The 16,602-nt window shown below is 38.9% G+C and overlaps 1 protein-coding gene across 4 annotated transcripts in view; it reads left to right on the top strand.

Annotated features, from left to right (window-relative positions):
• The window catches only part of CCDC68 (coiled-coil domain containing 68), a 50,424-nt gene extending 36,030 nt beyond the window's left edge, over positions 1-14,394 (top strand). For 3 of the 4 annotated variants that reach the window (XM_082667740.1, XM_082667738.1, XM_082667737.1), the window contains 4 exons: positions 509-614; positions 1,934-2,017; positions 10,719-10,795; positions 13,430-14,394. In XM_082667740.1, the coding sequence (XP_082523866.1) occupies positions 509-614; positions 1,934-2,017; positions 10,719-10,795; positions 13,430-13,616 (454 nt within the window). In that variant the 3' untranslated portion in view covers positions 13,617-14,394. Of the gene's footprint in view, positions 1-508; positions 615-1,933; positions 2,018-10,718; positions 10,796-13,216 lie in introns of all 4 variants that reach the window. The other variant, XM_082667739.1, reaches the window with a different exon arrangement.
• Positions 14,395-16,602: the final 2,208 nt, after the last annotated feature.

Below are 16,602 nucleotides of genomic sequence, written 5' to 3'. Positions count from 1 at the left end.
AAATAGGAAGCCAAAAAAAAAAAAAGACAAAACAGGCAATTCACAACCTATACTAAGCCCTGTATCCTTGGAAGTTGGTTTCTGATATGTGTGTTGAGTCTCCATTCCTGGCCCCATGTTCTAACGCTACTATCCCATATGTGTGTGCTCTGATGGACGCTAGGTCTGTGGATGCTCTTAGGTGAGACAGGTTAGATATATAAGTGCTTCACCTGGTTCGATGCAACTTGACTCAACTACCTGCTGGAGGGAGGGAGTCACAGGTGGCCAGAGAGGAGCTTTGGACATGAATCGATCCTCTCATTCAAGTTCATGTCTGAGCTAATCAGAGCATGCTTCATGACTGTTTATCTTCAGTGTGTCTTGTTTGGCATAAGGGACCCTGGGCATCTTACCTACATGTTGCCCAGCGGTAGAGTCAGTGAGGAGATCCTGGTAGCACAGCTGTAAAAATAGCTGTATAATGCTTTAGCAAACCTTTCTCTCTTTTTTTCCTTTGCATTTCCAGTTGCCAGGATCTTCAAAAGGAGATTTCCCTCCTCCAGGAGCAGATCTCTCATCTGCAGTCTGTGATTCACTCCCAGCACCAGAGCCTGCGCAGTGTCATCCAGGAGGTCAGATTAATCAAGTGTGTTTCTGCGGTAGCTAGTGTGTTTCCAGTGAGGAGACCAAATACGTGTGGCTTGCCTGGACTCTACGAGCACTGAGATTCTTCTCCCCGTTGACATTTCCTTTTTATCCCCATGTGACAAGGCTCTGTTTTCAGTGTCCTCTCTTGTCTCTATGCCGACATCTGTGATGTTCTCAACGAAGATATGTGGGGAATTGTGTTTGCTCTTTAGATGTTTTGGGGTTTTTTTTTAAGTGTTCTGAGCTAGATAACGCACGCTGTTCTTTAGCAAATTTTGTAGATTAGGAGATTCAGCCCTTTCTTGAAGAAGAAATGCTCTGTTTTCATAACCTCATAAGTGGTTAATTTACGTAGAGGGTGTGTTAGCACAGGGCTGTAACCTGGCCCTTCCTCGCTGGGAACATCTTGGCAGGTGAAAGAGAAGAGGTCATCGTGATGGCAGCCAGATGGATGGTGAATTGCATACTCATACAGTTTACATCAAGATTTGTATTGATCTGGTTTGGGAATCTGCTTTAGACTTAAAACCAGAACTTCATCCATTCGTTTTTTTTTTTAAACTACCTCATATTTGTTTCTAGAAGGAGTCCTTCTAAATGACTCAAATGCCTTCTTGACATAAATGTAACATTCATGCTTGCTGCGGTAGGACCTCTCCAAACAGCCAGAGAATTGAGTCATAGCACTTGCGAGTCAGGGAGGACAGGGGGGGCATCCCATGTCCTCATTTTACAGATGAGAAAACTGAGGCCCACAGTAGTTAAATGATAGAGCTAGCCTTGGAATCCACGTGTTTCTTCTCTTCTGGCACCGTCCTGGATATCACCCCACATGCCCCAGTTCCATGTTGCCTCTTAACAGATGCTTTTCTTCCGAAGCAAAGTGGGCTCACCTTAATATGCTGCTGGTTGACCAGATCTCTGCCGCAGGGAGCTTCCCCATGCCAGACCACGGCCTTGCATCATGTCCCCTGGCCTCTGCCTGTGCAGGATGAAAATGTTAGGTGGCTGAGACACAGAACAAGGACCAGTGTTGTTCCACAGGATGCACTCCTGCTGAGTTTGGTTTAAACAGGTTTTCTAAAGATTAAAGTGTTTAATTGCACTGTCTGTGTGCTCTCGTCCCCAGGTGCCAATTTGTCCTGTTATTTTCTGTAGCCTGCTGAGTCCGCTAATGCTTGGGATTTAATTTTGTTGATTTGATAAACATTACTTGACCACAGAAACCTGTACAATTTCTGACTTAAGGAACTATTCTCTGTTGCCTGACAAGATTTTTGCATTTGTGTTTCTTAAATCTTAGATGGAAGGCTTAAAAAATAATTTAAAAGAACAAGATAAAAGAATTGAAGATCTGAAAGAAAAAGTTAACATACTTGAAGCCCAGGTAAGGAGGGAACCTGTTCTATATTTCAGTATGAAGTGAGTTATGTGTGTGTTCAGTATATCTGTGAGCCTGCGTACGAATGTGTCCTGTGTGTTTGTGAGTGCTTGTGTGCGATGGTGTGCCAGTGTGACACTGTGTCCAAGTATGTCTGTATGTGAATGTGTCTGTGTGACTGTATGTGAATGTGTCTGTGTGATTGTGTGTGATGTGTCTAGGTGTATGTGTGAGGACATGCATGTGTCTCTATGTGGGTATGAATGCCTTTTTGTGAGTGTGTGTGTGCATCTTCTATGTATAAGAATTATAGCTTTGTGGGGGAGGTACTCTTAATCATTATTAAAATATTAAGTATTAAACATAATTTTATATTATTAAATTATTAATATTAAATATTACTAAAGAATTGTTGAAAGTTTATTCAAATGTTCCAGAATACTTTCTCTACTGGGGAGACCAGTGATACTATCTCTCGATGTGGACTTGAGTTAGAAGCTTGGTCAAGGCCTCTCTTGCGTGAACTCAGCTCTAGCCAGATAGCCGGGTCTGCTGTCTCCTGTCTTTGTTTCTTTCCCCCGTCCTGAGACTTACTATTCCTCCTCTTTCTCCATCCGTATCCATCAGGGCATCCAAGCTTCGCCTCAGGGCTCACCTACTTCAAGAAGCCAATTGAAATTTTCTTATGTTTCAGTGTTTTAAAACTTATCATAAACCTTTATACTACACTGTGATAAGATGTGCTTTACTTTTGCCCACTCATCCCCGCCTTGACTGGGGAAGCCCTTTTCAGGTGTTGAGCTGCAGTCCTAGGCTGGTGGTACCCCTACCTCACAGGAAGTACAGAGAAGCCCTGTGGTTATTGGAGCACCTGACGACCCCCAGGTGTCTCCAGCCCAGCTCTGCTTTGTGCTCAGTGTCACCCCTTCTGTCTCTGTTGAATAGCTCATCACGGACCGCCTAGACCTGGTCATCTTTTCTACTGCATCCCTCAGCATTGTGACTTCTCTGTGTGTCACGTTGTCCTGTCCAGAGATGCTCTGTCTTCCATGGAAACCTGCTTATCTTTTGGAGCTGTTCTCTTCCCCAGGACAGACTAGAGAGGAGCTCCATGATTGGACTCCCAGCACACGCCTCACCATTCTTTCCACCACCACATTCTTTCTGCTTCCCTCAAACAGAAGAAAAAAATCATAATAACATAAAGAGGTTGTAAATATTTTGCAACTTAAGTTTTGGAACCATCCCCCTGTTTTGCCGTTTCTACCTTCCTGGGACCACTGTTCTCTTTATTTTAGAGGGTAAGCTCATCGCATCTTGGGTTTTCCTTAGATTCTCACCTAAGTAAGATGTAAATTGGTTAGTTTACATCAGGTGATGTGATTTATGTCGCATTAGAGCCCCCTCCTCCTAAGAAATGTCTTTAAACGCATTTCCTCCCAACTTTTCTTATGTAGTGGCCTTTTGACAAATGTTACTTGATAAAATATTTTTTCTTATAAATATTTTTCTTATAATATTTTAATAACTGTTTTTTATTTTTTTACATAACTAACATATGGTCATTAATCCCATACAAATTAGGAAATATGGATGAGCAAATATAACAAGAAAACCACTCAAACATACCATCCAAGGGCAATTATTCAGCACAGTTGTGTATATCTCTATTTCTGTGGGAATTTTGTGCCTGTTACATACTTGTATGTATATATTAGAGATACAGACTATATATGGCATCATTTTATTGTGTTTTTAAACTTTTATTTGTTTCAACAATTTTTTCATATCATTAGTTACGTAAGTCTATAAATACTTTTTTTTTTTTTTTTTTTTTTTTGCGGTACGTGGGCCTCTCACTGTTGTGGCCTCTCCCGTTGCGGAGCACAGGCTCCGGACGCGCAGGCTCACCAGCCATGGCTCATGGGCCCAGCTGCTCCGCGGCATGTGGGATCTTCCCTGACCGGGGCACGAACCCGTGTCCCGTGCATCGGCAGGCGGATTCTCAACCACTGCTCCACCAGGGAAGCCCCTATAAATACTTATTGAGTGGCTACTATGGTGTAGGCACTACGTTTGGATAAACAATGTTGAACAAAATAGACATGAGCCCTGCTGTCTGGAATTTACTAACTGATGAGGGAGATAGATAAATAAATTAATATGTAACTAATAATATCTTGGAAAAGTTCTGCAGGAAAAGGACAAAATACTCTGGGCAATAATACCTGGATGGAGGAATGTATACGGACCATTTAGATTGGTGGGTGGGAACAATCTCTCTAAGAAAATGAATTTCAATATGACCTTTGTGGAAAACTGGGTGGTAGGGCCTGTCAGGTAGCCAGACAGGAGGCCATTGTGGGTGCTTCTAATCTAAAAGCTGTAAATAGCGTAGGATGACATTGGAAAGGTAGGAAGGTGCTAGATCATAAAAAGCCTTTAGGCCATGCTAAGGGCTCTTTTTCTCTATAGAACAGTATAACAAGAAAGTCTTTGCTTACCAGGCAAATTAAATTTACATTATCTTTTTAAAGAGCCACCAAGGTTTCCACTGTATTGCTATGAAATAACTTAGTTAACTTAATCCCTGCTGTTGGATTGTTTTCCAGTACAGCTTTTGTAAACAGCAATGAATTCAACAGACTTTTACAAACGTTACCGATTATTTGTATAATTACTTCCTCCCTTAAGATACATTTTTAGAAGTTGAATTGGTAACTCGAAGACTATCCATTTTTAAGATTGTTGATCTGTGTTCTCTGAATTTCCATGTCTGCTGGATCAGACATCTCCCTCAGCTGCCACAGCCTCACCTGCTGCTGCCTCTGCTCTTGCAGTTAACTCTTTACTCACATTCAGTCTTTCAGTTCTGACATTTCTGATCTGCTAATAGCCCTCTTTTTTCCTCTTTATTACTAAGGGATTTCAATATTTAAAAATCCTTTGGTATCATTCTAATGAAATCTAAGAAAGTAGAGATGAAAAACACATGTGCTTAGGGCTTCCCTGGTGGCGCAGTGGTTGAGAGTCCGCCTGCCGATGCAGGGGACACGGAATTCTCATTTAGATCCAAGTTTATCTGTAATTCAAGGCAGTCCGGTGTAAGGTAGGGATCTAATTTTTTAGTTGTCTCACTTTATTGAGCAGTCTGGCCTTCCTTCATGATTTTGAAACGCTGATATATCCTAGACTAAATTTTTATGCTGGAAATCTGTTCCAATGGTGTATCTGCCTATTTGGCTCCAATGCCCTACTGCTTTAATTATCATACATCTGTAATACATTTTAATTGGAGAGATTGTTGTCTTTCTCTGATCTTTCATTATGGTCCTAGGCTCTGGTCATGTCTAATTAAGTGTTAGCCCTCATCACAGAGTCAGGGCATCAATGGTGCTACTGCTTCTAATTCAATCTTATATTTTTAGTTGTGTCTCTATTTATATCATCCCCAAAGCTAATTTTATTGTCCTAAGTAAACCGGCAACTTAACCTATACACTACATTATCCAATTGGCCTTTTGGTATAATAGTTAGACCAGAATAATGTATTGCTTCCATTGCACTACTTCTATATCCCCAAATTTAGCAAATAATTGCAGACTAGCCACTCAGTGTCATAGGAGGAAGCAATAGATTGTGTTCTCCTCATGGAAACTTCTTGGTTGGATGCAGTCTGCCCACATTGATGGGACAGCATCTCTCAGTACTGCCTAAGATTCTCTGTATGAAGTTGATTCAAACTACTATTTTCTAACATTCTCTTTTATTTAAAAAAGTCTTCAGATAAAGCAGTATTGATGAATGTCTTTTATGACCTCAAAATTTTTTGTCTTCAGTAGATAAATCATTTCCTTCACTGTAAGGAATGTTACAACGCCCGTTTCAGCTTTAAAAAGCCCGGCCAAGCCACATTAGTTTATTTATTCAGCAAATAGTTTTGTGTGTTTATGATGTACCAGGAAATGTTCTAAGTGGTAGGTACATAGTAGGAACAGGACACACTGTCCTGACTTCATCTAGCTTTATTTTAATTGAAGATACATACAGTAAATACATAAACAAGTAAGTATACAACTTAATTAGGGATGGGTAACTGCTCCAAAAAGAGTAAAACAATGTGACAGTTATAAAGTGATGGGAGTCAGGAAGAGCATCTCTGAGCCTGTGATCTTGGGCCAGGTACCTGAATTTAGTAAGTGCTTGAGCTGGAGTGAACCTGTTTCTAGTCTAGCCCTAGTCAATGCTTCGTTATGAAGATCTTAAACGGGGAGGGCACGCAGGGGTGCACTATCTTGTACACAAACTTAGGACTATCCTATTTTGAAATAACGGTGTGAGCCGATTCAGTTTGTGAAAAATTGGTCACCAGAGCTGAACAACCCTTTTAAAGACATCAACTTTCTAAACCATACAGACAACATAGTTTTCTCATCCATAATAACTCATCTCTTTTAAGGCATGCTACATACTTCATTTTGTTTAATCTTCAAAGCTACTCTGGGAGAAAATTATTATTTATTCCCTCAGGGATTAAACTGAGATTCAGAGAAGTTAAGACACTTGTTCAAAATCACTCGGCTGCATTTGAGTCTAAATGAACAGATATAATGTTAAATTTGCAGAATCATTTGTATGTATTTTAGCCATTGTCACAGTTACTACATTAAATGTTTTTCTGTTTTCCAGTTTTTTGACTCATGGAAACTAATACTTTTTTCTGTGTATTCTTTTCTATCCTACCAAGGACTTCCCACCCTCTCCCCCCCCCCTACAAGGGGATAAAATTCACTCATCTAACTCTGTCCTTTTTTTTCTTTTCAATCTTTCAGGATTTTAAACCTCTTTTAAGTATCACCAGAAAATTTCTGCTTAACTCTGCCAAAATTATTTACTTTTCTTTCTACTTTGGCATATCTTTCATCATCTTAATTTACAGCTCTGAAATTCATCTCACATTTCACACATTTCTAACTTCTTCACTAATGACATGCTCATATGAAAATGCATCTTCAGAAATTACTCCATTTTCTAGACTTTGAAGAGTATCCTACTTTATGTAATCACCATCATCCCTAAAATTTAATTTACTTCCAAGAGCATGTTGCTAGAAGTTTAAGTATGCAAAAATTAGGTTCTTTTGGAAAACTGTGTCCGTGAACTATCCTTGGATAGAGTCATAATAATGGTGGACTTACTCTGGTCATTGATTTGTAATTTTGTAAACTAATGATGAAAACTCATGCATTTGGTTGTTCTAGTTAAAGAAAAGCATATGAAAGCCCATGAATCAAAAATAAAGACCTAGGGCTTCCCTGGTGGCGCAGTGGTTGAGAGTCCACCTGCCGATGCAGGGGACACGAGTTCGTGCCCCGGTCCAGGAAGATCCCACATGCCGTGGAACGGCTGGGCCCGTGAGCCATGGCCATTGAGCCTGCGCGTCCGGAGCCTGTGCTCCACAATGGGAGAGGCCACAAACAGTGAGAGGCCTGCGTACCACACAAAAAATAATAAAATAAAAAAAATGAAGACCTAAATCCAGTAGATGAAATAAATCATCACAGAAGTTGAAATATATGAAAATAAAGACAGTCTAAGGTGATAACTCTTATGCTTCTGCAATGTTTGGAAGGCAACAACTTCAGAAAGTAGGAGTTTATTTTGGAAAAACTCCAAATAGCTTTTACATACTTGTCCAGCCACAAAAATATTTTTATTCCAATGCTTGTTGTCATCATGATATTGTGTTTCGAGTTGTGCTTCATAACTTGTAAAGTACTGTACAGAGAGGAGTTTTTCTTAGCCACGTACTTGGCCCTGATATATGCCTGTACTTGTTTGGAGTGTATATTCGATATATCTCCATTATACAAGGAACATCTATATCATCAATTTGTCAAATCTGAAGTACATTTCCTGAGTGAGACTTAAGTGCTTAACTCTTGAAATATCACAGTGAAATGATTCAAGTGTGAAGATTTTTGCTCCATCTTTTAGTTATTATTCTGTGTAGATGCCGAGGGGTAAGAAGGTACAAAATTCACATCTTGTCTCTGCTTTCCTTAGTTCAGTAGTTCTTCATCTTAACTGTACATTAGTATCACCTGTGGAGTTTTGAAAACTCCTGAACGTAGATTACAACCAAATTAAATGGAAACTTTGGGGGTAGGACCCAGGCATCACTAGATTGTAAATCTCCCAGGTAATTCCAATATACAACCAACATTTAAAACTACTCTGGTCCAGTGGCTCTCCGATGTGAGCAGACATCAGAATCATCTGATGAATATCTTAAAACACATCACCTGGCCACCCCGGATTTCTGGTCCAATGGCTTGGTTGGGAATTGAGGATTTGTAGTTCTAATAAGTTCCCAGGGGATGTTCCGATTGTTGATTCCAGGACTACACTTAAAGAACTGTGTCTTCATCTTTTTTCTCTCCCTTTTTTCCACCTAACCCATTTCACCTTGTCTTCAAGGTCCAGGTTAAACGTCCTTGTGTAGGAAAATTATTCTAGTCACACTGATTTCTGTTTATACCTTTGAATTACTGGCTGCCTTATGGCATCTCTTGAATCGCATTTAATTAATTTATTTTTAATTTTTGAATGGTCACATGTTTATCACCTCCACCATACGGTGCATCTTGTGTACTAAAAGGGAAGATACTATCCTTTCTTGTGCTGTGTCACATTCCCTCTGCTACTGGTATGGTGCTGCAGACATGGCAGGGACCGAGTAACTGGATGTATTGCGGGGGGCTGGATGTTTGGGGTAGATTCATTGTTGATTAATTCCCTGACAGTTTGCTGTCTTCTCTTTCCTATATATCATACCTGGAATCCTTTCAGAAATCACTGAATCTCTTTATCTCCTGGGGTCCACCGATTGCTTATTTGTAATATAAGGAGGCTGGGCGAATTCCTCTGGTCACAGAAAAATAACTTCTTGCAGGGAAAAGAGCATGAGTTTTGGAGTCAGACAGGCCTGCATAAAGCCTGCACATTTGCAGACCCATGCTGCATATACTACCTGTGGGTCATTGGAAGCAAGGTTCCTCGTCAATTTGAGTTTTGCCAGCTTTATTTCTTTCACATACATAACAACAATGAAAGTTACTCCTCAGAGATGAGTTTATATCGAAGAAAAGAATGTCTGGAAAACACCAGGCAAAAGTCTTGACATTTGCTAGGTACTCAGAATTATGAACTCTTCTGCTTCCATCAAAATTCTGGTGTCTATTTCCCAAAACCATGCATTCTGGTGCTGGCTTACTCCAAACCAGCAGATGGAGTCTTACAAAATAACTTTTATTCAGTCCTTCGTTTCCTACACGGGAAGGGAGCTGGTGTGTTGCTGTTCTTTGAAAGCCGTGGTGTCTCTTCTGCCTTCCTCCCACGGTTACCTTTCAGGCCCAGAACTTTCTGTACAGATGTATCCTTGAAGGACTTCTGGCCTGCCCATGCAGCCAACTGGCAAGTCAACCTTGGGCATGAGTCTTCACTGGAAAGTCTCACTTTCCAGATCTGTAAAAAGCAATTGTTTGGCTTTGCTGCATTGTAGAGAAAGTATTGTCTCTGGACTGGGAGGCCCTGACTTTGTGGGGGTTTTTTCTTTCACTTTTTCTTTTTATTAATTTTTATTGGAGTATAGTTGCTTTACAATGTTAGTTTCTACTGTACAGCAAAGTGAATCAGCTATACTTATACATATATCCCCTCTTTTTTGGATTTCCTTCCCATTTATCGGAGGACCTGACTTTGAATCTTCAGTTCTGCCCTGAACAAGATGTTGGGCACTTAAACTCTTTGGACCTCAGTTTTTATATATAATATATAATAATGGGCCTTGGACTAGAAAGTCATAACCAACTGCCTTTCATTCTTAAAACCTGTGCCAGACACCGAGCTGAGTAGTTTATGTACTTTTATTTCATTTCAGAACTTGTGAAGAAGAGACTATGATCATATCTGTTAATACAGATGAGGAAATTAGGCACAGAGAGGATAAGTAAACTAAATGAGGTCACACAGCTAGCAAGTGGTTGTGCTAGGATTTGTACCTGAAAACTTAAACGCTTTCCCTTCCCGTTATTAGCCATTGCATTATCTCCCAGAATTCCAAGGTGCTTCCAGATTTAAAATATTATGGTTGTATGATATCTGTTTCTTCCACCTTATATATGGTAGTCAGGACCACTACTACTAGAGATGAAGAAACTGAGGCTTCGATGAGAAAATTGAGGCTAAAGATGCCGTGAACCAAAAGAACAGATGGTGCCTATTTTCATGGAGTTTCTAATCAAGAGATTGCACAAGAAAGACAAATGTGTAATAAATATTGTGCATGTCTTTCAAAAGGTTCTTTAATAGAGTTCTTTCATGAAGTTCTTCGCATCTGTCCATATAAAAGAAACTGTAAATTGAAACAGAGAGTTCAGCTGTTGAATTTCAGAGGCTAAGTCAGAATACTGAATTTGAATCCCTTGGTAAATTATGCATTTTTCAAGGAGTGTTTGTATTTTCAGAAGTAATATTTGGGGACTCGCAACTGGCCATGTTCTGTGTTCTAATACAGTGACTGAAACAACAGACTTACTGCTAAACAGGGATGTAGATGGTGGATCGTCCAGAAACACTAAGCACATGGCTAGTAAATGTGCTAACATGCATGTGATCTCTGCACAATTTTTGTTTTCTATTTCAGAACAAAGAACTAAAAACCAAGGTGGCACTTTGGTCTGAAATTCCTAGGCCGAAGGTATCCAAGGCCGTCTCTACAAGGTAAGGCCTCTCTTCCGCCCCCACCATCTGCCTTCACGACTCCTGTTGAACACGGTTGACATTTATACCACTTGAGAAATTATCCATTCAATTAGTACTTATGTAATCACGTGTTTACAGTCTGTCTCGCAGTTCTTTGAGAGTGGGAACTCTATTAATCTTGTTAACCACTGAATCCTTGAAGCCTGATATACGAATACTTACTTTATGAGTAAATGAATGAACAAATTTAGATATCGTTTTTCCTCTTCTTTGGCATAAAACAAGCCCAGTCTTGGCTTCATCCAAACAGTACAGATTATCTCCTCCACCATCCTTGTTCCTCCATTGCTCATATTTTCTGTGTCACTGATGGGCATTTTAATCATAAATCATGTGTATTTATTTAGGTTTCCATGTCTGTCTCTCAAGTCGATTGTAAGTGTCAAGAGGGCAGGAATAGTTCCTTGTTTTTCCCTTTATTTCCTGCATTGTTAAAGGCAAGTGTCTTCAACAACTACCTAATAACAAATGAATGAAGCAATGATAATGACCCCTAAAGCAATGGAAATAATAGTCGAAACCATCAAATCACTTTCTAATGTTGACAGAATCAGAAGTGACAGGTTTGTTAAAAAAAAAAAGACTTCTGGACTCAAGTCTCATTTCCATAAAATTCCATGAAATTATCACTTAAAAGAAAACATAGTCTGTAATTACATGAATCATTTAGAAAGTGACTAAAAACTTCCTGTTCTAGCAACTTTTGAATTTCCAGCCTAGTCTCTCTAGGGCCGAAACCCATTTTCTGAAACTCTCTTCTGCACAGTGCCTGACGTGGAGAATCAGGTCCCCTATGATTAGCCCCAGTCTAGGGAGTCAAGTAGATCTTTCTCCCTCTTCAAGACACCCTGCAACCATGCTTCACTTTGCTAATGATGTATGTAATTAGAGACTAGAGATGAAGCATTATGCATCAAGTCTTCTAAAATCTTTGGGCCCCCAGAGGCTAAGTCATTAACTTTTTGGCCAATAGCCCTGCAACGTCTAAAAAGGAAAATTAAGCCCGAGAAGTATTGAAAGAGGAAATGAAATGCCCACATTTTAGAAGCAGTAAGAGAAGCAGACATCTCAGAGCAGGAAGAGATGAAGAGTTTAGAATAGAAAGGGAAGCATGACTTTCCAAGGAAAGGGAGGATGGTCGATTTTAGCTCCTTTACCAGATACATCCTCCTGGGGTAGTGAGGTATCATGGCCAACCTCAGCTGTTTTGACCCTGGAGGGAATGGAGCCAGAGTGGAGCAGAGGAAGGAGCAACACGTGGTCTCCATATTGTACTGACTCCAGTATTGCGTGATGAGACTCAGGCTGGTACAGAGGGGATGAGTTTGAGAGAATGACTTCTATGGCCAGTTCTTTAGCTGCAGTTCATTAATAAAGGTAGTTTTAAAGACTTTTTTTCTCCCTATGACTGAGGAAAGGTCAAATGGGAAATTTTCCTAATTGAAATAGGGAAACTGGAATGAATATGCCCTTTGTTTTATAATTTTGGTAGAAATTCCAACAGTAATGATATATCTATAATGGTAGGTCTCATGTTTGCCAAATGAAATCTGACCAATTGGCCGTTTGAGAATGTAAGTGGTAGTATGGTTTGGTAAGTCTAGATTCACCAACGTAGAATGGAATTATAACTCTCGGGAGGAATTAGAATGTAAAAGTAGCTGTTAATGCAAAGAAAAACAAGCATCACATATATTTAAAAATTAATCTTGGCAAATCTCTTATATCACTCATAAAATAGAATTCTCTCAGTCAGTGCAGGAAAAAAAAAAAAGTTTTTTTTTTCCCCAAGCATTAGAACGTATAGATGTTTCTTAAGTTGAACACCAAAGAAATGGTTTGCTGGGTATTAAGGATCAGGTTGTTAGAAAACAGCAAAACAGCAACAATAAAACACACATATATACATATATGTGTGCACACACATATTGATGTGTGCGTGTGTATATTTGTGTGTGTGTGTGTGTGTGTGTGTATACATATTTTTTAAACTAGACTCACACAGTGAGGAGAGACGTTTAGGCTATGAGAAACCCACAGAACTAAAACGTCCTGACAGAACAGTCTATTTGTGTGTCCCATCTCCAAGTCACTCTGGTGCACATCTTCACTGAGTAGAAGGGCAGACACACCCTCACTCTTCCTCACTCCTGTCCTCTTACAACCAGATGCATTTACCTAAGGTTAATGCATCCATAACGTGCTTCTACTGTGCCTCATGGGGAATTAGAATCAATTAACCATCATCAACTCGGTTAAAGCAATTTGTTCAGACTTGGTAGTACAGCAGTAGTGGAGATGGTAATGAAGGTGGTACAGCAGTTATGTCAGTAAAGCTTTATGTGCTCGATTTTGAGAATTGTGTGGTCTTTTCTACAGTGAATTGAAGACTGAAAGCATGACTCCATATTTGATGTTGGTTAGGCTACGGAAATGAGGCGCCTGGCTGAAGATCTGAATGAGAAAGACCACTACCTGCGTCTTACTTACTCCTTGAAACACAGTCTAAATTTACATATTAAAACTGCTCAATGACAGTATTTAATGGAATGTATTGTATTATATTTAATGTATACATCAATAACTTTGCAGGAAGATGACATTTCAGAAAATCAAACCAATATATATTCAAAGAAAGGACCTCTTTCTTCAAAACTTACTAATGGATGAAGAAACCAGATGCTTTCCTACGATGGAAGATGAATTTTGCTTTAAACTTAAAAAAAAAAAAAACGGAATTTTTTTTTTTTGGCAGATTTTTGCTGAAGGGACTGGTTAAGGTTGTCAACTTTGACCTTTTGATAGTGGTTTTTATGTACAGTCATCCCTAGGTATCCACAGGAGATTGGTTCCCAGAGCCCCCTCGGGTACAAAAGCCCATTCGGATGCTCAGTCCCATATATAAAATGGCAGCGTGCAGTTGGCCCTCTGTATCCATGGTTTCCACATCCATGGATTCAATCAATCGTCAGTGTGGAACCTGCAGGTACAGAGGGCTGACTGTACCTAAACATAAGGAAGAATATACAGGCATGCTTCCTTTTACTGTGCTTCACAGACTCTGGGGTTTTTTTTACAAATTGAAGGTTTGTGGCAACCTTGCATCATCAGATGATGGTTAGCATTTTTTGGCAATAAAGTGTTTTTAAATTAAGGTATGTATATATATATATTTAGATATAATGCTATTGCACACTTAACAGGCTACAATATAGTGTAAACATGACTTTTAGATTCACTGGGAAACCAGAAATTTCATATGACTCACTTTATTGTGATATTCTCTTTAGATTGGTGCTCTGGTACTGAACCTGCGATATCTGTGTGTGTGTATGTGTGTGAATAAATGCTATATTTTAAAGTTGACTTTTGGATCATAAGAAATATCTTACCATGATATAAATTCATCTCCTAACCCATGGTCAGTGGGAGAGTTATTCTCTACTGAATTAAGGGCAGAAAAAGGAGTAGATTCTTTTTAGCTAATTCCCCAAACCAAACAACCCTCCAAAGTCAAGAATTCTGCCTGCTTCACAACACCTTAGGAGGCGGCTGTTCTTCAGCTGGGATTGAACTTTGGTTGCTAGAGGCAACCCGCACATCAGCACAAAGAAATACACCTTGTGATTCTGCCTTTGTGACTGATTTTCTTTTCGATCTTTGTTAATATTATCTAAGTAAAATGTTTAGGGGAAAGAACAGAACACAGTGCTGTTAGCTCATACCTCCATAAAAAGGTATTCATTATGGGTTCAAAGGAACAGTGGCTGCTGTCTGCAGCCAGGAGGAATCTGAATTCATGAGCTTGGAATTATATGTCTAGTGATTTTATGAAAGTGACTTACATTTTGATACATGCATTCGTTACAGGTGGAATTTGAAATTGCTATAAGTAAAAGAAAACTCTAACTTGTAGAAATACAAACATACTGACACTCAGGAAAGCAGAACACACTTCAGCTAAAGGTATAATGGGAGACCTTTGTCATCCTAAAAGGTGAATTACCTGTAGGTTTTTTCATCATTCTCTTTGGTGTATAACTCTAAACATTTTCTCAGGAAAGATGCTTCATGCCTTTCAAGGTAGAGTGTGAAACATCTGTATGATCTATGAAATATTTAAAGGTATCTACAAATGAGATGAAGTAATATCTTTCTAAATTCAGCAAAGTACTGTAATCCTTGCAATGTTGCGTAACTATGTTTGTGAGTTTCATACTTCTTGTTTTTATTGCTTTGTAGTTTTTAAGGTGTAGTTACCTAATAACATTTAGGACACAGTCACCCTATGCCAGGAACAATTCTAAGTACTTCACCTGTATTTATTTCTTTAATCCTCCCAGCAACCCTCAGAAATAGGTCATATTATTATCCCTGTTCTTCAGAGGAGGATACTGTCATTGATTAAGTAATTTTCCTAACTGCTAACTACGGAGCGAACATTTGAACCTTTGACTTGACTATTGATACTCCTACCTGGTGGTCTGAGACACCTCCCAGCTATAGAAATGTCTCTCTTTTTGCTACTTTAACAAACACAGCTTTTTTGTTGGCTTTCTGCACCACACCGTGGATGACAGTCAGAAACAACACTTACTAATCAGGTAAATACTTTGCTGAGATGAGTTGGCCTTTTGCTGTTGGTCTACCCTCGTGAGTACTTAGTACAGAAAAACTTCCTGCTAAAAATCTGCTAATTTTATCATTCATGCCTTTATGCCACATTGAAGATTTCTGGTAATGCATTTCCTGGCACATGTGTAGGGGTGTTGGGATCATGAATTCTGCTTTAAGCATCTGCGTGTGGTAGGAGATTTCACCTTTCACTTAGAGATCACTTAGGTTCCTCTTATACCCCAACCATCATGCTGGGTTGTAATAAATGTGAGCTTTTGGAATGGACCCATCTAACTGACCTAACAGCCTGGATGATTTCCATTAGAATAATGTATTTTCAAATCAAAAATGGAAGGACACTGTTGAATTTTATTTGGGTTTCACTATATTCATTTTTGAACACAGAAGTACAGTTCAATGTAATACAGGTAGGACCTGCTCATGTGGTCTCCAGCTTCACTTTGGGATGGTGTTTGGATCTTTTGAGAATAAGAATAAGCATCTTCAGAAGCCTAAAAAGATCTGAACTCTTCAAATACAAAAGTATTGTTTTACTAACATCAGTAGATCATTTATATGTCACGTATGGATTATTTCCTATCTCCTCATCGTTTCGGCTTCATCATTTGAACTCTTCGTTTAAATAAACATTTCTGAGTGATAAAAAATCATTACAATGGAGAATGAAATTTATTAGTCTAAAACTAGTACCACACAGAAAATACAAAAACAAAAACCTCAATTGTAGTCAAAGTATTTGTGCTTATAATTATACTCATCAAAGTATTGGATAAGAAGGTCTGAGGTGGGCTATGAAGTAACTACATGGAGGTGGGAAATGAAAAGAAACTTAGTTTCACTTTGATTACATATATTGTTACAAATTATCATTAAGAAATGTTTAAACAATTGGTATAATATATACCATTTTAATAATTGCTTATGATATGCCTTAAAATAAAGAAAATTGATGCCATATTTTGTGGGTTTTGTTTTTCTTTTTACATTAAAATTATTATGCATAAATGAATTAAGTAGCTGTTATTTGACTGTTAATGACAATATAACCCATAATAAATAGTTTCTGTCAGTGAGCAGATATTTAGATAGCTCCTTGAATTTTTCTCCTAATTTTCTGTGAATCCAAA

This window comes from Grampus griseus (genome assembly GCF_964374135.1).
Source record: "Grampus griseus genome assembly, chromosome: 12".
Lineage (NCBI taxonomy): Eukaryota > Metazoa > Chordata > Mammalia > Artiodactyla > Delphinidae > Grampus > Grampus griseus.
The sequence above is the reverse complement of the archived record's forward strand: the minus strand, read 5'-3'. Positions and strand labels throughout refer to the sequence as shown.